The sequence below is a fragment of the Leptodactylus fuscus genome, chromosome 3, assembly GCF_031893055.1.
Source record: "Leptodactylus fuscus isolate aLepFus1 chromosome 3, aLepFus1.hap2, whole genome shotgun sequence".
NCBI classification, from domain to species: domain Eukaryota; kingdom Metazoa; phylum Chordata; class Amphibia; order Anura; family Leptodactylidae; genus Leptodactylus; species Leptodactylus fuscus.
This window is the reverse complement of record NC_134267.1, coordinates 155,292,350-155,319,524: the sequence shown is the minus strand read 5'-3', so window position 1 is coordinate 155,319,524 and position 27,175 is coordinate 155,292,350. Positions and strand designations below refer to the sequence as shown.

Below are 27,175 nucleotides of genomic sequence, written 5' to 3'. Positions count from 1 at the left end.
GTAAAAAATTAAATACAATTATTATAAAGGTTATGAAGTGAAACTTCCCTGGAGCAGTCGTAACAAAACAAACTCAGCCATACTAACCCCTAAGCGCTCTTCCATTGCGGAAAGGCAGAATCAAAGGCATAACTTGAAGCTCGTGGATTCCAATGTGAAATTTGAAATGGACCCTTACCTACTTTGTGCCGTCTAGAATAGTGGTATTTTTTATGTACCAAAGGAAACTTTGAAACCCCCTGAAGGTCTAGGGCCCAGTAGCGACTGATACTGCTGCACCCCCTATAGCTAGGGTTGGACTGGCCCACTGTGGTACTGGTGAATCCCCTGGTAGGCCTGCATGCCTTTAGGGGGCCTACTGGATCCCCACTGCTTTTTTAATAGGCAGTGTACGTGCGGTAACGGCGCATATCTACATAGTTCTCCCCGCTCCTGCTCCCAGCTTCTCTTTCCTCTCGAGTCTCCAGGAAGCCCCCTTGTACGCCGTACATTACGTCAGGAGGAGGAGAGGCTCTGAGCAGGAGCGGGGTGAGATAAGTGATGCAGACAGGATCTCCCCGGTGTTAACAACCAGATTGCAAAATCGGGAATAAGTGGCGCCGCCGACCCGGTTCTGCTACTAGAGTCTTCCTGGTCTACCACGCACATACTTGTAGGTCACAGGCCACATTGAGCCTGTGGCCTACAAGTTAAGCTCCGATACTCACCTGCTTTCTGCTTCTTGCTCCTGCCTCCAGTGTCCCCGGAGAAAGAAGGAGCGGGACTATAGAGCAGACAGGTGAGTACTGATCTAATGCTGCCATGGGGAAGGGGGACCAGTGAAGGGGACACTGAATGGGCCAAACAGTGTCCCCTTTACTATTCCCCCCATACAGTGTCACCTTCACTCCCCTCCCCAACCTATACAGTGGCCACTTCACCTGCCCCCTTCCCATGCAGTGGCCCCTTCACTGGTCCCCTATACTGTATTGGGAACATTGTATTGGGGGGCAATGATGGGGCCAATATCCTGTGGGGGACATTAAAGAGGATAACACTGGGGAGCACTGGGGACAGGTGAGTATGTTTATTTAATTTTTTTAATTTTTTTTTTTTTTTTGGGGGGGGGTTACCTCCCCGGATTAATTATATAAAAAAAAATACTTATGCTGGATAATCTCTTTAAAGTGTGGGGATTAGAGAAGTGTATGAGAGGGGGAATCCCTCCATAATTTTTTACGATCTATTCTCAAAATAGGCCATAAAAACCTGATTAGTACGGGGCTGAAACTCGACCCCCGAAATGATCAGCTGTACAGAGCCACTTTCAGTACCTGACTTGCACACAATACGGGGCTGGAAGCAAAAAGCTCTGTCCACTGTATATCATCCGGACACCATCACTGCATCTCAGCACTTACTAAAGTCAGTGGGAGCTGGTGCCGGGCTGCTATACAGCAGATCGAGCTTTCTGCTTCTGGACCTGTGTTGTGTACAGAACAGGCACCAGAAATGGCTCTGTATAGATGACGGGGCTGGGTGTCGGCCCCCCTACATACAGTGCAGGATAAGTACACAAAGACCAATGGACAGTAATTTTTTTTTTCCTGGACAGCTCCTTCAATATAGTAGAGTTAAATTATGGTCAATGGATAGTGGTTTGCATAGAATTCTGGTAACACAATGTATGAATAAACAATGCCTTTGTCTAATGTTGAATTTTATTGGGTATGTATATATGCAAAAAATAAAGATGGCAGCACCACAGTTAACACGTGTGCTTGTATACAAACTAAGGGCTCGTTCACATCTGCGCCTGGCCTCCGTTCTGCAGGTTTCCGTTTCCTGCACAAAACAGAGGCAGGAGACGGAAACCTGCAGGACTCTTTCATACCCATTCATTTGAATGGGTTTGAAAGCTGTCCAGCTGTGAGCGGCGGTGAGTGTTTTATGCTCTCCGCTGCGAAACCGTTTTTTTTTTGCATGCAGAAGACGGAAAGCTGAGAACGGAGATCGAACGCTAGTGTGAACCTAGCGTAAGATATTGTTAATTTGTTGTTTTAAACTTTAAGGTCTCATCAGTGAATTTTTATTTTTTTTTTTGGAGGTGGGGTCTCATTCTCTTCAGTACTCTGATCTCATTGAGATGTCGAGTTATCAATAGCCATTTCAAGATCATGATCACTAAATGTTCTAACTGTAGGATTGGTATGAGTAAGGCTTATTGGTTGCCACACTCTTCCAGGACATCTTGAGCCAATGTCGTTGGTAAATTCTAGTAAAGAGGTTTCATTTTTATTTGGGGAAATTTCCTGATTGTCGGACACTTCATGTGCTTGTTGGACAGTCGGTATAGTTCCAGGCTCCTGAATGGCTAGATTGGTTGGTTGAAGGGGGGTGGCTTGAGTGACTTCATTTGAGGTGTCTTCATCTGAAGAGTTTTCATGATTGTTGTGTTTATTTCCTTTTTCCTTGTGTTTTTTCTCTTTTTTTCCATTTTTGTGTCTTCTATTATTTTCATGCCCATGGCGCCTTTGTCTTGTTCTCCCAGGTCTTTTAACAGACTCACCCGATTTTGACATACTATTTATATCTGTCTTGTAGCGGTTACTATTGCGACTGATGCGTAGCGGGGACAGGCCACCATAGCGTAAAGATAACTGAAAAACAAATGTCATATGCTAAGCCAATGGTACTACTAAGAACTTTTCACTGGAAAAAAAAATCCTTGCGTTGAGACTGGTATACAGAAAGTCAGTATTAAAGGGGCTCTATCATTGGGAAAAGTCATTTTTAGCTAATCACATCATTGCATAGCCTTTAGAAAGGCTATTCCACACCTACCTTTAGTATGTAGATTGCCTCAGTGGTTTTTGAATAAGTCTGTTTTTATACATATGCTAATTAGACTGGTGCACCTTCTTTGCTATTGTTTCCTATGGCACAGGCTGCTGATGATGATGACTCAGCTTCCTATTTGCATACACATAGGAGATAATAGCAGGGACGAGTGCTGCTGGGAACTTCCTGTGCACGCAGAAGCTCATTAGCATATGAATAAAAACTGACTTATTCAGAAACCACTGTCGCTGGGTTCACACCAGAGTTCGATCTCCGTTCTGCATGCAAAAGACGGAAACCCGTCAGACTGCGTCCGGAGGTATGCTCTCCGTGGCGAAACCGTTTTTTTTTAAACCGGACACAAAGTCCTGCATGTCAGACTCTGTGTCCGGTTAAAAAAAAAACGGTTTCGCCGCGGAGAGCATAAAACGCTCACCGGTGCTCACGGCCGGACACTTTTCAAACCCATTCAAATGAATGGGTTTGAAAAATAACTGCAGGTTTCCGTCTCCTGCCCATTTTCTGGCAGGAAACAGAAACCTGCAGAACAGAGACCAGGCGCAGATGTGAACGAGCCCTGAGGCAATCTACATATAAAAGGTAGGTGTGGAATAGTCTTTCTAAAGCCTTTGCAAGGATGTGATTAGTTAAAAATGACTTTTCCCAGTGATAGAGCCCCTTTAATAATACCTCTGAATATATTTATCTGCCTGTTATTGCACAAACAATTCTTATGTTTTGATGTTGCTTCTTATAAAATAGTAACTTAGATAACATTAAGGCTACAGCTGCATGTTGCTGAAAAGCTGCTTTTTTGTTAAAGATTTTGATTTCCTTTATACACTGTCTACCAATAAGTATTTGGACACCCATGCAAATGCAAATGAAGATATCTGCGGTCATAATGTATATCATGCCTTCCGCTGTTAAATATCGTGTAGGAAACAGTATTGGCATTAGTCGCATGCAAGATGTAAGTGCAGAGTTGTCCAATTTCGAGAAAGGGGTCATATTTTTGGAGCTGTGTCCTGAATGATTCAACTGGCTTTTGATTTCTGTTATTCTAGGTGAGGTAACCTATTCTATGTTTAGTTAGAGCCTAGCCAGGCAGGTATTTATTTTTGTATTGTTTCCTTTTGTTGCTGCACTATATTTTTGAGTGAAAATAAACTGTACCTTTGTTTTGGACTAAAGAAAACTGGACTTGTGTGTCTATGCCACCCCACCTAGCAATCCCAGACTCTGACAGTTGTTATATGTAAAATATTGTGCCTAGGCCTCAGTAATCATATTATTGCATATACACTAACTATAATAAACTTGAGGATAACAGAACAAGAGGAAAACATAGGTTTTCTAGTTATAAATAATCTAGGCAGAAATAATCAATGTCAAGCAGCAACTACAAAAGAAAATAGGCATTATAATAGGGATTGTTCAGTTTGCAAAAAGACACATCAGAGGTGATTTTATTTCTATGTATTAATTAATATATGTGGTCAGTACAACTAATGGCAGAATGTATTTTTCCAATGACTTTACAAAGGACATTATTGTACAGTAAAGGGTTCTGTATTGTTAGAGTAGTCCAACTATGAAATATCGTACACAAATATATAGTAATATTAGACACTATGTCGGTATTTTAAAAAAAAGCTAAATACTTATATCATGACAAACGGAATTGCGGATAACAAGTAATCCAATACTGGGGTACTATATCATAGTTTGTTTATGGATATGTTTCTGTTTTCAACTTTAACTATGAGTGGTTGAAATTAGGATCTTACATAAGGAGGTAGTGCTGCCATGTAATCTAAGGAAAGCCCCATTCCAATGATTCCATGGCCCCCTACTGGTCTTTATACTGCCTGGTCCCCATCAATACAGAAATATATCACTTAGTTCAGTGGTTCTTAACCGGGGTTCGATCAAACCCTAGGCCCTATGCATGGTTCATTTTGTGTACCAGTAAAATAAACATATACCTATGTCTTGAATTTGGAAAAAAAATCATATTTGATTTATCACTAAAGAAGGGTTCAATGAATGTGCATATGAAACTGGTGGGTTCGGTAACTCAAACAAGGTTAAGAACCACTGACTTAGTTATTCAATGGCTAACTGGTAACATTTCTGTGTCAACAGAACTGGAATGGAAGGACAGGTGAGGTGACTATTACTTCTTTTATTCATTTAAAGAATTATTTGTGGATGTAAAAATTTACAGGATTGAGCAACTATTTAAAACAGATACAAAATCAATGTAATAATTGGAATTTAGCATTGCAAACAATGTAACAAAAAAAAAAAAAATCAAGAAAAGCTTACCTTTTTACCGATCGTACAGTGAGGTGCTGAATGAACATTAATGGTCTTGTCTGTAACATTTATTTTAGTCCGACAAGATAGATGAGGCTAGAATTAAGTAGAAAAGGAGATCAGACAGTTATTATATAGATTGTTCTAACTGTATTTATACAATGTCATGACTGCAGAGAATGCGAAGAATGCTGTGAAGAATGGATGATCTATAGCTGTTGTTGAACATAGACAACCCCCAGGGCCGCCATCAGGAATTTTGGGGCCCCATACAGCCTAAGTGTCTGGCCCCCCCCAACACCATTTAAAAGAGCCCTCTTAATAAATCCTCAGGGCTTTTTTCACATTGCGTTTTTGGCCTCAATTGCCGGGATATGTTGGTAACCAGTCAGAATCAGCTGTCCACTTATCCCTGCATGAAGAACTGGCCATTAAAAAAAAAGGGGGGACCTGCAGTTCTCTGTGCAGGGATAAGTGGGTAGCTGATTGGGTTAAAGTCCCTTCTCTAAATATGTCTTACACAGAACAGGACAAGCCAAAACAACACAGAAGAGGAGTCAGCAAACCGAGGTCAAACCAGAGAGGCAAAACAGTACCAAATCACAATCCAAAAGAGTAGTCAAAAAGCCAAGAAGCAAAGGTCAGTAAATACAAAACAAGAGCAAGGACAAAGCAAGGTCAGATACAATATCCAGCAAACATTTGTGGCCTGATGGCTACTTAATGAAGCCCAGAACCCGTCTCAGGCTTGATTGGCAGATAAACTTTCAAACACAACACAAACACCCCTAAGGGTGCATTCACATGGAGGAAAATGGCACTGAATTTGGTGTGGAATCCATGACAGATTCAGCGCTGAAAAAAAAGCCTCCCATTGACTTCAATGGGTTCCTTTTTCTGCAAAGCAACCCAGTGAAGTCAATGGGAGGCTTTTTTTTTTCAGCGCTGAATCTAACGCAGATTCCACACCAAATTCACCGGTATTTTGTGTATTTCTGTGTGAATGAACCCTAACAATAACAACACAATAACAAGAGAGCGGGAGCAGGTAATCATAAGCAGACAGGCCTCCTGCACTGTACAATGCAGCAAGAGAATGGTGCAGGAGTTCGAACGGGTGAGGACGTAACATGAGTATATTTTTTTTTTATTATGCTGTGTTTTTTCTCTTTCAGGTTATGATGATCCATTGGATTATGTTGGATTCCATCGATGATCATCATTTTTGTTTTATTTTTTTTAAAATTCTTTAATAAAATGGTCAACGATTTGTCTATTTCAATAAAAACAAATTTCTTTCATGTCTCGAGTTTTTATAAATACTTTCTTACCCCTTAGTAATGGCGAATGATAGTCAGCATCCATTACTAAGGTGTGGCTTAGCATTAGTGGTGAATATTCTAGCATTAACCCTCCAATTATTACCCCGATACCTAATGCTGAGAATTGGTTATCATCCAACACCTGGCTGTTTAATAGAGACTGCTGAGGATTGGGGCAGTCGCAGGCTGGAATTATTAGGGTCAGTGCACACTGAATTTTTTGGTGCTGATTTTGACACTAAATCCGCCTCAAAATCAGCCTCCAAAAAAAGCCTCCCAATAGAACTCAAAATGAGCACCAAAAAACTCAGTGTGCACTGACCCTTAGGCTGGAAAAGGCTGAAAACAACAGGCTGGTATTATAAGGCTGGGAAGGGCCAAAAACCATGCCATTTCCAACCTTGTAATGTCAGGATACTGCTTGTTGTATCTGTCTGGCTCAGAAATATTGGGGGGGACCCTATGTTGCTTCCTAATTAGAAAAAAAAAAATGACATAGGGTCCCCCCAATTTTTCATAACCAGCCAGATATAACAAGCATCAGCAGCCTGACATTACAAGGGTGGTAAGGGCCATGGTTTTTGGCCCTTCCCAGCCTTATAATACCAGCCTGCGACTACCCCAATCCCAAGCAGTCTCTTTAGAGAGCTGGGTATTGGACGATACCCAGCTCTTCCCGGCACCCCTGATGGTGTTGGGTACCGGGGTAATAATTGGAGGGTTAGTGCTAGACTATTCACCAGCTAACACTAAGCCACACCTTAGTAATGGATGCTGTCTATCTATGACATTCGCCATTACTAAGGGGGTAAGAAAGTATTTTAAAAAAAAAAAATCAAGAGACATGAGAGAAATTTTTTTTTACTGAAATAAAAACTCCATCAGAAAACCCTCGTTGACCATTTTATTAAAAAAAAAAAAAAAAAAAAAAGATCATCGATGGAGTCCAATGAATCCGATGTAATCCAAGTGATCCATCATAACCTGAAAGATAAAAAAAAAACAACTGTATGACGGAGAGATTGCCGCTGTTGTGAACGTAGCATAAGGCTATGGCTACACTACTACTTCCGTCATGCAACCAGTGTCGCTTTGGGACTCTTTCACATTAGTAAATGGAGTCGCATTGGGTCCCTCAGGTTGCAATGTGACTCCATTCACTAACATAAGTGAAAGAATCACAGGGCGACACATCTTTGGTTGCATGACGGAAGTTAGTGTAGAGATAGCCTTATGCTAGGTTCACAACAGCGGCAAGCTCTCCGTCATACAGGTCCCAAGCTCTCCGTCATACAGGTCCACCATGGGACCAGAATGACGGAGAGGTGGGCTGCCAAAATGGCGGTTACACTCAGACAGTGGCAGACCTCATTAACATAATGAAGTCCGCCAGGTGTCAGCCATTTTCAAAGTGACAGGCATATAAGTCCTGAGTGGTTTCTGTAACTTGGATATTGTTATGCTGGAGCCCTAGAAAAGGGCACCAGCATAACAATAGAGTGGGACATTATCTATAGGGTGGGTGCACTACAACTCCCAGCAGCTCCAGGGCATCTGGAGCTGCTGGGAGTTGAAGTAATTGAAAGATATGGGGGCAAAATAGGGGACAATAAAATCATTTTTTTGGGCTTTGTTTGTAAAATTGGCACTTACCTTTGCAGGTCTAGCCTCCGCTCCAAAATCCAGCCGCTGGATTGGCTAAAACGTTGCTATGCTACAGGGGGCGGGCCCAAGGTTCAGGACATTCTCCCGCCGCTGTGCTACAGCCGGCCATTTTTATGTAGCGTAGCGGCGGGCGGCGGCTTAGGGGGCGTTCACACTACCGTCGGTGTCCGACAGGTAGTGCCCGCTCAAAATCTGTCACGGACATTAGGAGCAGACACTAGCTGTGTCCGTGACACCTGTCATTCACTTGAATGGGCATCGGGTGCGTTCTTTTGCACTCCGTGCCCGTCCTTCCCTGTCCGCAAGAGAAGATGTCCGACTTCTCAAGCGGACAGAAAAACCCTGCATGCAGGGACAGGGAAGGACGGGCACGGAGTGCAAAAGAACGCACCCGATGCCCATTCAAGTGAATGACAGGTGTCACGGACACATCTAGTGTCCGCTCCTAGTGTCCGTGACAGATTTTGAGTGGACACTAGGAGCGGACACTACATGTCGGACACCGACGGTAGTGTGAACGCTCCCTAAAACAACCTCCTCTGACCTGGGTCCTGGGCACTGCAGGGGGCCCGATCGAAATGTCAGGGTCCCGATCGGTCCCCCAATTCAGCCCTTGGACTCAGTGGCGTAACTAGGAATGGCGGGGCCCCGTGGTGAACTTTTGACATGGCCCCCCCCCTTCCTGACCGACACCGAAGACCTCAACCGCCCCCCCCCCCACACCGCATTCCTGCGCGCTCTATTATGTCCCATAGTGGCTCCTGCACACAGTATTACACCCCATTGTGGCCCCTGCACACGGGATTATGCCCCATAATGAACACCCACGAACAATTATTATACTCTGGGGTATTTTCAGACCCCGGAGTATAATAATTGGAGACCGAGGGGAGATACAGACATAAAAAAAAAAAAAGTTACTTACCTGTCTCCAGCTCCGCTGCAGTCTTTGGTGGTGTTGGCCATCTTTAATAACACACTGATGTCACATGACATTTCATACCCTCCCTCCATCTGCCCCCAGTTTCATGCATCCCTCATCTCTACCCACATTTTCATGTCCTCTCCTCCATCTCTGCCCCTAGGTTACTGTTGCTCCTCACCACACACACACATACACACTCACACACACATACATACACACTCACACACATACATACACACTCACACACACTTACACACAGACAGACACTCTCCATCCTGCATCTCCCTCCCCCTCCCCTTCATTACCTCGCAGCAGATCTCTCCTTCTCTTTCCAGGACTGTACGGGCTATAGACACGCCCACCCAGTCATGTGACGGATGACGTCACACAAGGTCCTTTCAGCTTTCCCCCGCTCTTAGCACAGCTAAAACAGTTTGTCTGTGATAAGAGCGGGGGTAGCAGAGGTAGCTGTCGCCGGGCCCCTAATGTCCCAGGCCCTGTGGCAGCTGCCTCTGCTTGGACTGCTGCTGCTGGCGCCAGGGGCCGGGGCCCCCCCAATTTTTCAATTTGGCCGGGCCCCTGACGCCAGTAGCGGCAGTACTGCCCTATCGGCGGCCCTGACAACCCCTATCCATATGCTCTATTGGGGAGTAGACTATCATAGAGCATAGAACATATAGCTAATCTAAATAGCAGCTCCCAATATTCTCGGAGCATCATGCAGGGAAAACGTATAACCAAGCCACTCTCAGTTATAAAGGTGGGTTCACACCTGCGCCCGATCTCCGCATTAGCCAATCCGGCCGGTTTCCGTCTTCTGCCCTGAGAAATTGGACAGGGGATGGAAACCTGGTGGTCAGCTTTCAAACCTATTCACTTGAATGGGTTTGCAAAGTGACCGACCGTGTGAATCTTCTGCCTCTCAACTGCAAAACTGTTTTGTTTTGTTTTTTTTTTAACTGGACACAAAGTCCTGCATGTTCGACTTTGTGTCCAGTTATATAAAAAAAAACGGCAGAAGACGCACATGGGAGGTCTCTTTGCAAACCCATTCAAGTGAATGGGTTTGAAAACTGACTGCTGGGTTTCTGTCCCCTGTCCAGTTTCTCGGGGCAGAAGACAGAAACCCACTGGATTGGCTAAAGCGGAGACCGGGCGCAGGTGTGAACCCACCCTTACAGCCAGAAGTGCCAGTATAATGGTGATCAGCTAATGGCCTGGCTGGCTTCAAACTTCAGAAAGGGAAATGGGAGCCATAGGTTGGCAGAAGTTGAAGATGTTGCCCCCCCTCCCCCATCCCCATAACATATATTTCAAAGTTTCATATTTTAACACGTACTACTGATCTGTAAAATATTAATGAAAATGAAAATTCATTTACAAACATAAAACATTTCATTCTGAACTATATGCCTACTCCACTATATTGGTCTGCTTATCAGCTGTAATCAACATTGCGATGGGTAATCCAATTCTTATAAAAGCATTTGTGTACACAAATGTATGAAGAATTACAGGTTAACTTACAGAGGAATAGTTAAAGTCACATTCACTTCCCAGAATGGAATAGTCAGACTTGGAACAGTTAGTTGGATATATTGAGAAGGATACATCATATAATTCTCTTTGAAAACCCTAAAGAGTAAAGAATAGATATAGATAACAACAGGTAATTCAGTTTAATAACATCAAGTGTATATATACATAGAAAGATAGTTATTCACACAACTCACATCAAGTGTATATATACATATAAATATACACAAAACTCACATCAAATGTGTGTGTGTGTATATATATATATATATATATATATATATATATATATATATATATATGTCAGTATACACAAAACTCATATCAAGTGTATATATACACATATGAATATACACATAACTCACATCAAGTATATTTATGCATATGAATACAATTATACACAAAACTCACATTGAGGGTTTATATCCATATACACAAAACTCACATCAAGTATATATATGCATATAAATATAATTATACACAAAACTCACATCAAGTGTATATGTATATATAATGTATGTATATATATATATATATATATATATATATATATATACATAATTATACACAAAACTCACATCGAGTGTTTGTATTCATATACGTATACACAAAACACAAAATAAGGATTTTTTAATTTTATTTTCATAGTATTTATTCTGTATACTGTAACTTCTTCTTTTATAGCTTCCTTTGTTATTAATACAAATAAATCTAGTACTGAATCCAGTCAATCTTAGCTTTGTCTTCTGGCTTTGGCCTACTGAGTGAATGAAATATTTATAAAATGTTGGGGACAGATAGCAAAAACACATGGGTCTAGGACGTTTTAAAAGGGTTTAATAAAAGTTGACGTTTTAAAAGGGTTTAATAAAAGTTAAATTTTAGCATTAGTGTTATTTGCCACTAGGGAACCCCAGTGTGTGGACAGATAGCAAAGCATCAGCCATTGACAACATCATGATGGTTAGGACTTCTTTACCCTATCTGCATAACATCTACACAGGTCACAAAGGTTGCACAGGTGAAATTAGGGTGAAATCGAAATCAGGATAAGAACCTATGGTTTGGCTGTGGCACACTGTTGTAACTTTGTTCATCCACGCTGGCCAGTGACTGCACAATTCTGTAGGTGGTATCCATAAAATCATGTAGGCATTTGCCACCAAATACAAATGTGCTTTATTAGCATTACCAAAGAATAAGACATTTGGTGTTGCCAAAGCAAAAAGGAGGTTGGGAGTGGTGGAGAGCGGTGGGTACGGGTTCCGTGGGTTGGGAGTTTGAGTGTCCTTAGGGTCTCGTCGTTCTTGTTTGGGGTGTGTGGGTATGGGGTAGACGAGTGATTGGGGGGCTTAGTGGTCTTTTGGGTGGTGGGGAGTGGGTTTAATAGTCCATGGGGGGTGGGTGGTTTGATAGATCATGTGCCTCATCTTCCTCTTGTTTGGTGACAGCTGGACATGTATTGGGCAGCGATCTCCACAGTGGACTCCTCTTCTCCCAGTAAGATGTAGAGTTTCCTCTTCTCATCTGCAGATGTGAATTCTGGGTTTTCCTCTTAGGAATTGGTGCTTTTATTGCCAAGATATCACTAATTTTGTCAATATGCAAATTAGTTATTTGGAGCAATTAGGGTGTTGCCCTCATTACTCCAAATTGCTAATTTGAATATTGAGAAAAAAAAAAATCAACGGCAATGGAGGCAAGGAAGAAACATCAGTTATGGACACTTGAATACATCTATCAGCAGTGTTGGGTTGATATGCTGGATTCTGGTGACAGTCTCCCTTCAACTAGTGAAAGCTGCAAGCTTGGCATGATATGAAATCTTCGCTTTCACATGAGTCCTTAAACATGGTTCTAGGTGGTACAAAACTAGAGAGACAGGGGCCACACGGTGGCTCAGTGGTTAGCACTGCAGCCTTGCAGCGCTGGAGTCCTTGGTTCAAATCCTGCCAAGGGCAAAAAACCATCTGCAAGGAGTTTGTATGTTCTCCCTGTGTTTGCTTGGATTTCCATCCCATACTCCAAAAAGACATACTGATAGGGAAAAAATGTACATTGTGAGCCCTATGTGGGGCTTACAATCTACATTAAAAAAAAAAAAAAAACTAGAGAGACTCCCTTTACACATATTTTTTATTACTACCTATGACTGACTGTGTTTACCTACACTGTGGAAATTCTCAGTGTTTTTAGTGATGGCAATGATATTACACATATATCTAAACACAGATGTTCTGGCTCACAGATCAGAGTCCACAGGGAATATCTTTTTTTTTTTTTTTTTTTTTCTGTAGATTGTGAGCCCCACAATGTACATTTTTTCCCTATCAGTATGTCTTTTTGGAATATGGGATGGAGATCCATGCAAACACGGGGAGAACATACAAACTCCTTGCAGATGGTTTTTTGCCCTTGCTGGGACTTGAACACCAGGACCCAGCTCTGCAAGGCTGCAGTGCTAACCACTGAGCCACCGTGTGGCCCCGGAATATCTTTCTATAATGTCCACATGTCATGTCATTATAAAACATATGGAAAGGAACTGTCAAGATGAGATGTGAAATTCAGTAACTATACTGACCTTTTTTTCAGCTCTTTCAATAAAGGCGACATTATAAAGTTGTGTGTGGTTGCTATTGAAGTTGTATTCATCCATAACTTGTACTAATAATGTCTGTAGCTCAGGGTCCTCAAAACTCAACACTATCGGGCAGTTAATACAGACCCCTGGGAATAAAATCAATGTAATAAACATGTAAAGTTCATCCTAACAACAAAGAATAAATTACAAGGAATTAAATGAGATATGTATTCGCTCTTTATACCACATAACATGGGAGACTTTGAAACTATGAAAAATTCTCTTTGAATTCAGCACACTGTCAGCTTTCCCGTTATACATGCCCCGGGGGAAGAGCTATCAGTGCCATTACCAATAGCTCCTCACTGTCAGAAGGGCGTTCCTGGCAGTCTAACTAGGAACGCCCCTCCTGACAGTACTGTGTGTAGCGCTATACTGTAAGGCCGCAATTCCTTACTGCCCAGCCATGACGCTGAGCAGTGAGGAATGCCCCCACCTTCATCCTTACAGTACTCGTCCATAGTACTCTTCATGGCTGGTGGTAAGGAATGCCCCCTCTGACTGTATAGCGCTATGGACAGTACTATCAGGAGGGGCATTCCCAGTTAGACTGTCAGGAATACCCTTCTGACAGTGAAGAGCTATCAGTAATGGCATCCGTAGCTCTTCCCCTGGGGCACATAATGGGAAATCTCTTCCTCTGGGGCACATAATGGGAAAGCCAACAGTGCGCTGAATTCAGCGCACTGTCGGCTTTCTAGCGGTATGTCAAACTGAATGTGCCCAAGGACATGAAAGGTCCTCTTTAAGTAAATACGTCTGCTTCCCCATAAGTAGCAATAGAACTTTTTAACTGTTATGTATTTTCTGTTATTCCTCCTAAAAGCGTACGAATGAATTGAGAATTTGACGTTACCATTTCCCTTGTCAATGGGGCATGTTCACACACAGTTTTGTACTGATTGGAGACTGTCAGACTGTGTAGAGACACACCAAACAGGTAATCACCAATTTTCAATGTAGTCATACTTTTTTAGGAGGAATAACAGAGGAAGAACACAGTTATCAGAAAAGTTGTCCCAGAATTGTTGTTTCAGAGGAATATATATATTTACTAAGACAGACATGTCAGGGCTGGTGTCAGGCTTATAAAATTGATTTCTGCAATAGTGTTATTCCAATATCTAGGGCTTAAATTCAGGTGCTACTGTTGGCAATAAACAAATATGAATGTTTCCATAACTAGGAATGGCAAGGGCCCCCTAGTGAACCTTTGAAATGGGGCCTTTCTTCCCCTCGACCGACCCTTTTTCCCAAAGACCCCGACCGACCGACCCTTCCCCCGCATTCCTGCATGCACAATTATGCCCCATAGTGTCCCCTGCACACAGTATTATGCCCCATAGTGGTCCCTGCACACAGTATTATGCCCCATAGTGGCCCCTGTACACAATATTATGCCCCAAAGTGACCCCTGTACACAGTATTATGTCCCATAGTGGTCCCTGCACACAATATTATGCTCAATAGTGGCCCTTGTATACAGTATTATGCCCCATTGTGGACAACCCATGAACAAGCATTATACTCTGGGGTATAATAATACATAATTTTAAAAATTCAGTATATCAGTATAAAAAATCAGTTTGAGGCTGGAAAACCCTGTTAACAAATGTCCTCATTGCTGCTTGAATACATCAATGTATTTAACCACTTCAGTACCTGGCGAATTTCTTTGGTTCAGAACCAGATACATTTTGGGATTTTCTGTATGTGTGGTTTTGAGAGCTATAACAGTTTTATCATTTGGGTTATTCAACTAATTTTTGAGTCTTTATTTCGTTGACACATCAGGCTTTATTTTTATGTTATTTTAATGATTTATATAAAAATTTTAAAATATATATTTAGTACTTGTACTTGTAGCATATCTAGATTTTGGAGTGAAGCTAAATATCGTAGAGCAGCCATGAGCTCGATGAATATTATAGCCAGTACTTATATACAGGGTAAAGGAAGACACTGGAAATTGCAGTCTTTTAGCAAGTGGAGGGACCTGCTCACCAGGTAAATTCCCAATACAGTATATCGTCTGTAAGGAAACTATGATTTTAACTATGAATTCATGTTCATTAAGACATAGCTCGTATTAACATTTTCTTCTCATGCTGAAGTAGGTATTATGCTAAGGCTGCTTTCACACGGTCAGTGTTTGGTCAGTGATTTTCAACAGTAATTCTGTGCCAAAACTAGGAGTGGGTTAAAAACACAGAAAAGAAAAAAAATATTTCACACCTGATCTCTGAGTAGATTTCACTCCTAATTTTGTCTCACAACCACTGAACAAAATCACTTACCAAACACTGCCATGTGAAAGCAGCCTTAGCATTGCTTCCCTTGCATACTCTTACCAGTGCCTGATTTGCACTCCACAAAAGGTTCCCCAACTTCGCCTTTAGAAGTCACATGCACCCTGGCATTGCAGACAATAGATTCCTGAAATAAAAATCTTTTGTTACAGTTTGCTTCCATGTAATAAGTTAGACAATTTTGAGTGACTGTAATGATAATTGCCCAATGTAAATGCACAAATAACATTTTTTCAAGGATGAAAATTGGTCTTTCAAACACAAAAACACTTCTTATTGTTTCTAAAATTGTACAGAAAATATTCTTTTTTTTTTCCTATTAGGCCTGGGCTACACTGCAACTATTTGTAGTGTAGCTAAATTGTTTTAGTCTACAATTGTTCATGTAAGTAAAGGATATTCCATAAATGTCTCATACATAGAACTCTCACCTCTGTTAAGAATAGGAGTCTGTGTTCTTTGTCCCACCTGATGAGGTGACCAGAAGACAGACTTGCATCTATCAAGACATTTATGATATGCTATGGATTCGTCATAAATGTCTGAGATGGGATTACTACTTTAATGGCACGTGCATAACTGTTCATCAAGACAGCAGATTCCCAGGAGTTTCATGCTTTTCTGGTCCCCTCAACTGGTCACCCAAAGAATAGCCTCTTTCAGCAGGCTGCTCTACCACTAGTATTCACTGCACAGTAACTTCACCTCAGCTTTATGAATATTAACAAGGAGGTTACCAAGAGATCCCCCAGCAACTTAACCCCTTAAGGACCAGGCCATTTTTTGGTTTCGCATTTTCGTTTTTCCCTCCTCACATTTCAAGAGCCATAACTTTTTCATTTTTCAGTTCACAGAGTCACATGATGGCTTATTGTTTGCGGGACAAATTGTACTTTGTAATGGCACCATTCAATATGCTGTGCAATGCACTGGGAAGCTGGAAAAAAATTCAGAATGAGGTGCAATTGGAGAAAAAATGCATTTGCGCCATTTTCTTATGGGTTTAATTTTTACAGTGTTCACTGTTTGGTACAAATGACATGTTACCTGTGTTCTACGTGTCAGTACGAATGCGGTGATACCAAATTTATATAGTATTTGAAATGTTTTGATACTTTTAAAAAAATGATAAACTTTGCAAAATAGAAAAAAAAAATTGTGTCATCATGTTCTAACACCTGTAACTTTTTCATATTTCCATGTATGGAGCTGGTTGTGGTGTCTTTTTATGCGGGACAAGATGACGTTTCTATTGATACCATTTGGGGAAAGATCTGATGGTTTGATCACTTTTTATTCAATTTTTTATAGGAGGCAAAGTGTTGAAAAAAACGCTTTTTGGCTGTTTTTATTTTTTTTGCCGCTATGCCGTTCGCAGTACTGGATAAATGTTTTAATATTCTAATAGTTCGGGCATTTTGGAGCGCGGGGATACCTAATATGTTTATGTTTAATGTTCTTTAATTACTTTTATAGCTAATCTAGGGAAAGGGGGGTGATTTGAACTTTTATATTTTTTTTATTTTTTTAATACTTTTAAAAACTTTTTTTTTTCTTCTGTTACATTTATGACCAGACCCCTTAGGTACCTTGAAACCTAGGGGGTCTGATCGCTCATACTATTCACTGCAATACTACAGTATTGCAGTGAATAGCAAAATCGCAGCACTTCTATTAGACGATGCCTCTGGCATCGTCTAATAGATCTAGTGCAGAGACAAGCCTGGAAGCCTTCAATAGGCTTCCGGCTGTCATAGCAACCGATCACCGCCCTCATGTGACGTTCAGGAGGGCGGCGATCGGGGAAACATGGCGGCGCCCATGCCGCCGTTTACACACTGCGGTCACGTTTGACCGCAGTGTGTAAAGGGTTAACAGCAGCGATCGGCTCGGGCACCGACCGCTGCTGTTAGTGGCAGGTCCTGGCTGTATTATACAGCTGGCATCTGCCGTGTATGGAGCGAGCTCAGCGTGTGAGCTCGCTCCATACATCCCCATGCGACCCATGACGTACAGTTACGTCAAGGGTCGCTAAGGGGTTAAAGTTTAACTTAATTCATTTTTTCCATCAGGTATCTTCAGGGATTTGAACCCACAAACTACTGACTGAGCCACAAGCTCTATTAGATTAAATAGGTTTATTTTCTTACACCAAACTGCAATACTGTTATATTGTTCTACATAATGTATTGGTATATAAAGAGATCTATGCAGATGTGAACCAGGCCTTATCCTGCAGCCAGTTGGTGCTGTGAGAAGAGAGAGCTTGTTACCTGGCTCAGAGATTTTTTCAAAGTTTTCCCGGGCAGATTATGTGATTGACAACCTGCCAATTCCCACAGCATCCAGAAGACCCTTTATTCTATCTTTTCTTATATAAGTTTTAGAGTGCCAGGTGTCGTTTCTTAGCTAACCGCTTTTTAATGCACTCGGTATTCCGTTCGGGGTTCACCAAGTGGACTCCACAAATGGAATACCGAACCAGGCCTGAAATGTCTGTTTTGTGCAAATACTTGTATCCCCCATGAATAACAATTCTGGAGCATCTTCTCATATAAGCATGTTGTATGATTTGTTTGTTATTCCTCTGGGAAATTTCTGAATAAATTGACAACTAGGTGTTACTGGGGATTTACTCATTTGTTCAACCCTATTAACTTGGCCAAATCCACACAGAGCAAACATAAAATATTTTTGTGTATCTGGATGCTATCAGCTCATATGTTTTCATTATATTGAACTATGACAGGTATAATAAGCACTTACTCCTCCTTGGTCTAGAATGCATTCCATGGAATGTTTACTGGTAAAACTAGATTTTGAACAGTTTGTTTGTCTTATAAGAAATTGAATGTGGTATTGCCATCCATTCGTCACCTTAAGGTAGTAAGAAAGAAAAATATGAATAGGTAATTTGGAATTAATCAGGTAATAAGAAATACTTCTCAATAAGGAAAATCTGTTACCCTTAGTTCATATCTGCTTTTGGTAATCCATTTGGGGAGTCTGCGTGGGAGCTCCTATCCCCGAACAGAATACCGAACGCATTGGCAAGCGGTGTGCAGTCGAAGCACATGGACCCCATAGACTATAATCGGATCCGTGTGGTTTCCGCACGCTGCCCACACGAATCATGTGGACATGAAAGTAGATCACAATCTACTTTTCTGTCCGCATGTTACGTGTGGACACCGCGTGGAGAGAACACAGACCCCATTATAGCCTATGGTGTCTGTGTGCTTTCACTGCACACCGCTTGCCATTGCGTTCTGTTTTTGTAGTCATAGGTGTAACTTTGAACCTCTGTGCCTCATTGCATGTAGTCATGTAGTCTATAATTGGACCCCTACCTACCTTGTGCATATGGGTGCAGACATAGCAGCTGCTTTGTAGTACAACGTAGGGTACAATTAATGATAAATATGAATGATATAAGATTATGTGGAAAACTCAACCATCATAATGCTGTATGTAGCATCATTGGAATTACTTTCTTCTAATGCTGTGATGCAGGGACGTAACTACCGGTGTAGCAGTGGTAGCAGCTGCCACAGGGCCCGGGACATTAGGGGCCCAGAGACAGCCACTACTGCTGCGTTTTTGTTTTTTTTTTTCTTAATAGGCCACTTAATAGGCCACTCCAGTCAGTAACGGGCCCTATTTACTTACTGATCCTGGAAGCCTTCACGGAGCGTGGAGAGGTAAGTAACACTGTTTGTTATGTTTGCTTACCTCTCCCGGGACTCCGATCATTATACTCGGGGGTCTGAAAAGACCCTGAGTATAATAATGATGTTTGCGGGGCCCGCAACCCCCCCGAAGCGGTAGCGGCTGTCGCCGGGCCCCCCTAGTGTCCTGGACCCTGTGGCAGCTGCCTCCGCTGCTTCCCCTATAGTTACGCCACTGACCGTGTGAATTATCCCTGTACTGTGACATCACTTTTTATAATCCCTGAACTGTGACAGCACTGTGTGCATTAGCCCTGTACTGTGATATCTCTGTGTACATTATTCCTGGACTGTGACATCACTGTTTGTAATCGCGGTACTGCAACAGCACTGAGTTCATTATCCCTGTACGGTGACATCACTGGGTGCATTAGCTCTGTACTGTGATAACACTGTGTACATTATTTCTATGCTGTAACATCAATATGAGCATTATTGCTGTATGTAAAGGAGACAAAAATAATTGAACTCTTTACAAGTTCTGAAGGTGGTTATGTTAGAGTAGGGCCCCATCACAAATTTTACTATGGCACCCAATGATTACTTGTAATGCTCCTGCTTGTGCCATTCAGAATATTGGTATATTTTATGTAGCAAAGAGACTTTGGGGCCCCTTGGGATTCATAGCTTGGAAGCGACTGCTACTGTTGCATCCCTTATAGCTGCGCCTCTGTTTATAGTACATGGCAAATAAGGTTAAGATTGCAGGAATCAAATTTTGAATATTGATACCAGAATTAACCACTAGAGGATGCTAAAAGCTTATTCCCATTTTCTGAGCTGTTCTGTGTTTCCTAAATACACAGAACAAATTCATGTGGTGAAATCCTGCAACCTGTCGTTTCACATGAATTGTCATGCTGCAAATTGAAATCTTACAGCATTGGTCAATTTCTATGACATACTTGTAGCACAGATTGGGATTGATCTCATATTCTTAGCTGCTACTGTTATCTGCTTTCAAGTACATCCTATACGGGCTAAACCAAGTATGTAAGCATATTGGGGATAATGAATGGGAGTCTGGGTGTGGCTGCTTTCACCACAGCTGCAATTCACAACAAGTAGAACACCCCCATTGTCAGGATCGGCGGCGGTCTCAGGGTTCATTCACACGGAGGAAAATGGCACTTTATTTGGAGCTGAATTTTCAGCGCTAAAAAAAGCCTCCCATTGATTTCAATGGGTTCTGGTAGGTTTTTTTCCCGCTACCAATGGGAGGCTTTTTTTCAGCGCTGAAAATTCAGTTCCGAATAAAGCGTTATTTTCCTCCATGTGAATGGACCATCAGGGGTCCAAAATGTATACTATATAACCACAATAAATTTACTTGATTATAGACTATACTGACTCAGTGGCGCACATAGATTATATAGGGTCTCCTTAACAATATATTCAATAACTCAGGAATTTATATTTGGTCTAACAGATAGTAGGAAGCTGATTTCGGGTGACAATGGGCTCCCTTTCCCACTGGCCCCTGTGCAGATAAAGACATTGCATCAATGATATGGTTACTCTGTATTGACTAGTTTGTATATTTCCTTAAGCTGTACGTACAAACCTGGCGTGTGGCATTCACAATAGATTCCAAATCAAAGTACAATGAATGATTTGCATCTGCGTTTACTTGCTCTATGGCTGAATGAACAAAGCACAATAATTCCTTATTTTCTTTATCAATGGGTTGGGGACACCCAAGACATGGTTGATGAACAGCTGTCACAGGATTCAACTCTATATCTAAAGACAAGAATCCAAATGAACTTATCAGTACAGACAGCAACAGAATAATGAGCTGTATTTATGTAAATATTGTCATTTTTTTGTAATATTGTTGTATGCTATGTCATACCATGTAGCTGTTTAGTATCATTGTGAGTACTATATTTGGGATAAATCAGACAAGACGTGTATTTTACATTTGTTTGCTGTTTTTTTTGTGTCTACCAAACTGCACAAAGACCCAATTATAGTCCACGGGGCTGTTTACACATCCATTTTGCAGCTTGCTCTAGTTCCATCCATTTTACTTAAAGTTTCCCTTTAAAGGGTTTTAAAAGCCAAAATTATTGATGGCCTATCTTGAGGATAAGTCATCAATATCAGACTAGTGGCAACCTGACACCCCACTAATCATTAGTTATCAACGACTGATACACAGAGAATACAGCAGGAAGCAGACAGTTCTATTCTTTGTGTAGTGGCTAATCTGCAATACTCTCGCCTCGCCACTACACAGAGAACATTGTCTGTGTATCACCCTGAGAAAAGCTGATCAGTGGGGGTACCAGATGTCAGACCTACAGCAATCTGACATTGATCACCTATCCTGTTCTGCACGTAGTATGGTTAATAGGGTGTGTCCCTACATATTATGACACTGTCTAGAGTGATACAACACAAAATATCATAACATACTTTGTAATAATTGGAATAAATGTAACAAATTGCATAATAGTATAAGTAAGACTAATTTACCATTAGAATTGGTGCACTGTTGATACTCCACACTGTTGAAGCTCTGATCTTTGTTAAATAGAACATGGGCTGAACATTTAGCTGGATTCTATGAAAGACAACATGGAAAAAGCACAAGCCAATGCAAAAAGACAATAATCCAACCAGTATAAAAAATATATCAAATATTTTATTAAATACTTAATAACAAATTACTATTAAAAGCAATAGTGTACAGCAGGGCAGATGGATTTCAGCCAGAGACACACAAAAATAGACACACAGAATAAAGAACGTGGGCGCTTATGCTAAACCATATGAAATAAATACAGGTAAGTATAATTGCATAAAGTAACAATTGTGAAAGACTAGCAAGGCTCTATTAATACCAGCAATAAAATATTGTTGGTAGACAGCACCCCTCAAGAATATGTCCCCACAAATATGTATCTATATACTGATATTTTATAAATATAGCATGAATAACAACTGAGAAGACTATATTCTTATAAGACCGCTATTCATAGAATCCATGGTAATAAAGCATCAGTGTCAAACCGTTTGCCAAAATATGTGACAAAATAAATCTAGAACTTCATATCCCAGATTGGTATTTGTGTTACCTAGGGCTGTCATATATAAGACTTAAAACAACACATTTTATGTCATTGTTCGATTTATTTCAATGTTATACCCAAATGCTGTATATTACTGATTCATGATTTCTCTTACTTTATAGGTTGAGGAACATTCCTGCCATGACTTGCCATTCTTCACTTTACAGGAACCCTCATAGGTTTCATACTGAACAAAATGATTAATCTGGCCACCTTCTTCGTTCTGAATGGAAAAGAAATATAAGATATGAAAAAAACAGTACACATTAAACTATGATTTGCATGTCTTAAATAAGGATGTTTTATAATGTTCTTATCATCATTTATCATTCATTCTAATAGGAAAATCTTCTAAGAGCTACAGTGAAGGAAGTAATTTTTTGATCTCTTGCTGATTTTGTAAGTTTGCCCCTGACAAAGACATGAACAGTCTATAAATTTAAGGTTAGGTTAATTTTAACATTGAGACAAAATTTCAAAAATAAAATCCAGAAAATCACATTGTGTAAATTTTATAAATTTATTTGCATTTTGTATAGAGAAATAAGTATTCAAGACTTAATACTTGGTGGCAAAACCCTTGTTGGCGGGCACAGCAGTCAGACGTTTTGTGTAGTTGATGATGAGGTTTGCGCACATGTCAGGAGGAATTCGGGTCCACTCCTCTTTGCAAATCCTCTCTAAATCATTAAGATTTTGGGGCTGTTGCTTGGCAACTCGGAGCTTTAGCTCCCTCCATAAGTTTTCTACGGGATTAAGGTCTGGAGAATGGCTAGGCCACTCTATGACCTTAATGTGCTTCTCTTTGAGTCACTCCTTTGTTGCCTTGGCTGTATGTTTTGGGTCACTGTCCTTCTGGAAGATGCAGCCACGACCCATTTTTAATGTCCTGGTGGAAGGAAGGAGGTTGTCACTCAGGACTTTATGGTACATGGCTCCATCCATTCTCCCATTGATGTGGTGTGTACTCCTGTGCCCTTAGCAGAGAAACACTCCCAAAACATAATGTTTCCACCTCCATGCTTGACAGTGGGAATGGTGTTCTTTAGGTCTTAGGCAGCATTTCTCTTCCTCCAAACACGATGAATTGAGTTAATGCCAAAGAGCTCAATTTTTGTCTGCAGATTTTTTTCTGCAATGTGTAGATGGGATTAAGCATAATTAGCCATTCATTTTGCTTGTGAGTGATGTAGCGCCCATACCAGAATTTATTTCTTATTTAAATAATAATTATTTGGGTTTAGAATTTACGTTCATTCATGATTTACACAGCATTTGCTTTTTAGATGTCAAACTCACGGGTGCGGTGAAGGATAATGCAGTGAGTACAACACTTTATAGAAAGCCCTCTTCGGGAAATACCATTCTAAGAGGTAATAGCTGCCATCCTAATCATACTCTCAACAGTATTCCAGTTGGTGAATTAATCAGATGCAAACGAGCATGCAGTGGAGAAGTAACATATAAGGAACTAAGCTTGGAAACGATCAATAGATTCAAAGACAGAAGTTATTCAGATAAAATACTCAATGAAGCAGCAAAAAAAGTTGATCTAAAGGAAAGAATTAATTTATTAGATGACAACAAAAAAGATACACAGGGCAAATTGGAGGATAAAAGAATTGTATTTTCCACTCCATATAGCTTGGAATACAATAAAATTGTTAACATAATAAAAAAGAATTTACCCATATTACAAACTGATCCAATCACTAACAAAATATTGGATGGAGGAATACGCTGTGTAGCTAAAAGATGTAGAACTCTAGGTGATGATTTGTCCCCTAGCTACTTACCTGCCGAAGTAGAGGTTAGTTCACATCGCATAGGATTCAGGGGCTGCGGTTTTCCAAAATGTATTGTCTGCAAATACGCTATATTTTCCAATGAATTCAACAGCCTTGCATCTAATTTTTCTGTCAAGTTAAGAACACATCTTAACTGTCAAAGTTTTAATGTAGTTTATTGCATTAGATGCATTATATGCGATAAAGATTATATTGGATGTACTACACGCAAACTAAAAATTCGTATATCGGAACATCTAAGGGATTGTACTAAAGTTGGCATGGAAAACATATCGGGAGCAGCACAACACTTTGCGTCTGTACACAAGGGTCAGCTTGAGTCGCTGCGTTTTTTTGCATTAGAGGAAATCAAAGAACCAGCAAGGGGGGGCAACTGTAGAAAACTCCTCTTGGAAAGAGAAGCGTTTTATATTTTCAAATTTAATAGTCGGAGTCCATATGGGCTCAATTTAAGATCGGATCTTATGTATATTTATTAAACCTTTCCATTATATGTTATATCAATAATCTACCATACTGACATGCTGTAGGTTTCCTGTTTAGGATTCGTCAGACACGGTAGGATCGTTTATTTAACTTGCATATAGGCAGGACTTTTTCATTGGTTAATGCTGGTCACGTGATTCAGACAGCCTATGAGCGGCGGGTGCTGTTCATTGGTGGTTTTAGGTCACGTGACTATCTCATTCAGAAAAAGAAGGTTTGGTTACATCCTAGTAGAAGGTTACAGAACTACGGCACTCTTGTGAGTCTATAAAGTTCCGGTTTTTTGAAATATTGTAAAGGTATGTGTTATAATAATGTACTGTTTAAAGTTTAATTATTAAGATATTTAATATTATTGGATGTTGATAGATTATTAGTCCGATTTGTACGTTGTACTATACGATATTGAGATAGCAGGCAACAACAAAGTTATTCAGTTCAGGTGTTTTCTTGCAAGTGTGAAGGGTATTTAAAACCTAGGATACCAGTGCAGTATTAGGCTATGACTAAGGGGTATAGCATACCCAGAAACGCGTCAGCCAGTTCTTGGGTTTTTAAATGCACTTTTGTGTTTATCACTGTCACATATAATTTTTTATATTGGATTTACCCATTTTTATATGGACAATTAAAGATTAATTTTTAAGTAAATCTCAGGAGTGCGGACTGGAATATTTTTCTACTACTCGACCATTCATTTTGCTTGTCTGGGCAGCAGAATATTCAGGGAGGAGGGCAGCAGATGGAGCGCAAGCAGTGGAGGGGAGTGATGAAAGGTATGACATGGGGGATGCTCCATGGGGTTCACTAACATAAATGATTATAACAATTTATAATGAAACAGGGGGTCTCATGAAAATGTAAAGGCAGCAGTAGAATAACCTTTCTAAACACTATTCAGACGTGTTTAGTTAAAAATGATTTTGCCAATGAGAGACTCCCTTTAACGATCATAATTGCATATAAACTGTTGTTTGGGTACACAGCAGGGTGCAGGAGAGAAGCAGCGCTATTTAGGTTTTGGAGACAGTTTGGTTTTTGGATACCATACCAATTTTGCATAGTTCCTTAGATACCAGTAAAGTGGATTCCGTGACATGTGACCCCATTTTGGAAACTAAACCTCTCAAGGAATTTGTCCCAGGGTACAGTGAGTATTTTTACACCCTAAGTGTTGCATTAATTTATTTTCCAGAAATGAGTGCACCATCAGCAGTGCAAAGTGAAAATGACAATTTTTCCAGAAATGCGTGATTTCATTGTACAATATGTGGTGCCCAGCTTCTGTCAGAGACTAAAACGCCAAAGGCTGCTGTATCAAGGATAACCCACTTATCAGTTTTTAGAGTGTGTGTCTCTGCTGTCACAAGCTGGGCACAACATATTAGGCACTGAAATGATGTATCTCTGAAAAAATTCCAATTTTAAGTTTTCACTGAGTATTTATTTCTGGAAATTAAAATAATGCAATACTTAAGGGGTAAAAAAGCTCTCTACGCCACTTCATACATTTCTTGAGGGGAGTAGTTTCTAAAATAGGGGTCCATTTTTTTAAATTTTGCCTCAGACCTTCTGCAATTGCTCGCCAATGTAAAATTCAGTATATTTAGGCAAAAGATTAGGGCCACATGAAGGATGTTTCCAAAATCAGTAAACAGAGTATAATAACTGGAGAACTGACTTTTCATAGTGCCACGAGTTGGGCATGACATATTTGGCACTAAATTGGCCCATCTGGGAAAATTTTCATTTTTCACCCTGGACTGAGTCTTTGTTTTTGGAAAGCATTTTTGGGGTCAAAATTATCACTATTGTAAGGATTGGAGTCAGGGTCAGGCAGTGCAAAGTGACACAGCTGGGAAGGCAACACTGTGCAGCTAATGACAAAAGGGGTCGTAGGCCCTGCAGCTATAACTATGCTGTAATATCTGAGATGAGGCAGACCAATGCACTTCCTAATTGAAGTGCGCCTACCACGACTCCTTACGCTTCTATCCCGGCGGCTAGGATAAGGGAAGAGGAGGCCCTGAAAGTCCTAGGGACTGGAGTCACAGGGTCACACCTAAACAGAAAGCACAGTGTAACTGCAATGCAAAACAAAAGACTAAACAGCATGGAACCAGGGAGGACCACAAGTCCCAGCAAGACACAGAAGAGAAGGCGAGGTCAGACGAGCAAGAGGTCAAGCCAGGAGATATAATAAAGGTACCGAATCAAAAGACAAGGGATAGCCAAAAATACAAGCCGGGTATATAACCAAGGAACAGACCGAATACAAACAGACAGGGAAACAGACTGAGCAGGGGGACCAGGAAACCCAAAGTGAATGGCTGGCAAGGATCCATGCCTGGGTGGGGTTTAAATAGCAGCAGAGAACATACCTGATGGCTAACGGCATGGAGACTGAGAGCAAGGAAAAGATTAACCCTTAATGACCTAAGCACACCCAATAGAACTCCTAACACGTCTCCCAGGGAGACGCCGCGCAGCAAGGAGACCGCGGTGACTCCGTATCCTGACAACTATACCCCAT

General features: G+C 40.9%; 1 protein-coding gene across 1 annotated transcript in view; it reads right to left on the bottom strand.

Annotated features, from left to right (window-relative positions):
* Positions 1 to 2,117: 2,117 nt before the first annotated feature.
* LOC142198524 (T-kininogen 1-like) overlaps positions 2,118 to 27,175 on the bottom strand; it is a 29,035-nt gene continuing 3,977 nt past the window's right edge. The window contains exons 2-10 of the mRNA XM_075269557.1: positions 22,464 to 22,571; positions 21,753 to 21,840; positions 20,836 to 21,014; positions 18,310 to 18,420; positions 15,586 to 15,670; positions 13,175 to 13,320; positions 10,582 to 10,689; positions 5,152 to 5,238; positions 2,118 to 2,639 (exon numbers count right to left, since the gene is read on the bottom strand). Coding sequence (XP_075125658.1) covers positions 2,118 to 2,639; positions 5,152 to 5,238; positions 10,582 to 10,689; positions 13,175 to 13,320; positions 15,586 to 15,670; positions 18,310 to 18,420; positions 20,836 to 21,014; positions 21,753 to 21,840; positions 22,464 to 22,571 — 1,434 coding nt within the window. The remainder of the gene's footprint in view (positions 2,640 to 5,151; positions 5,239 to 10,581; positions 10,690 to 13,174; positions 13,321 to 15,585; positions 15,671 to 18,309; positions 18,421 to 20,835; positions 21,015 to 21,752; positions 21,841 to 22,463; positions 22,572 to 27,175) is intronic.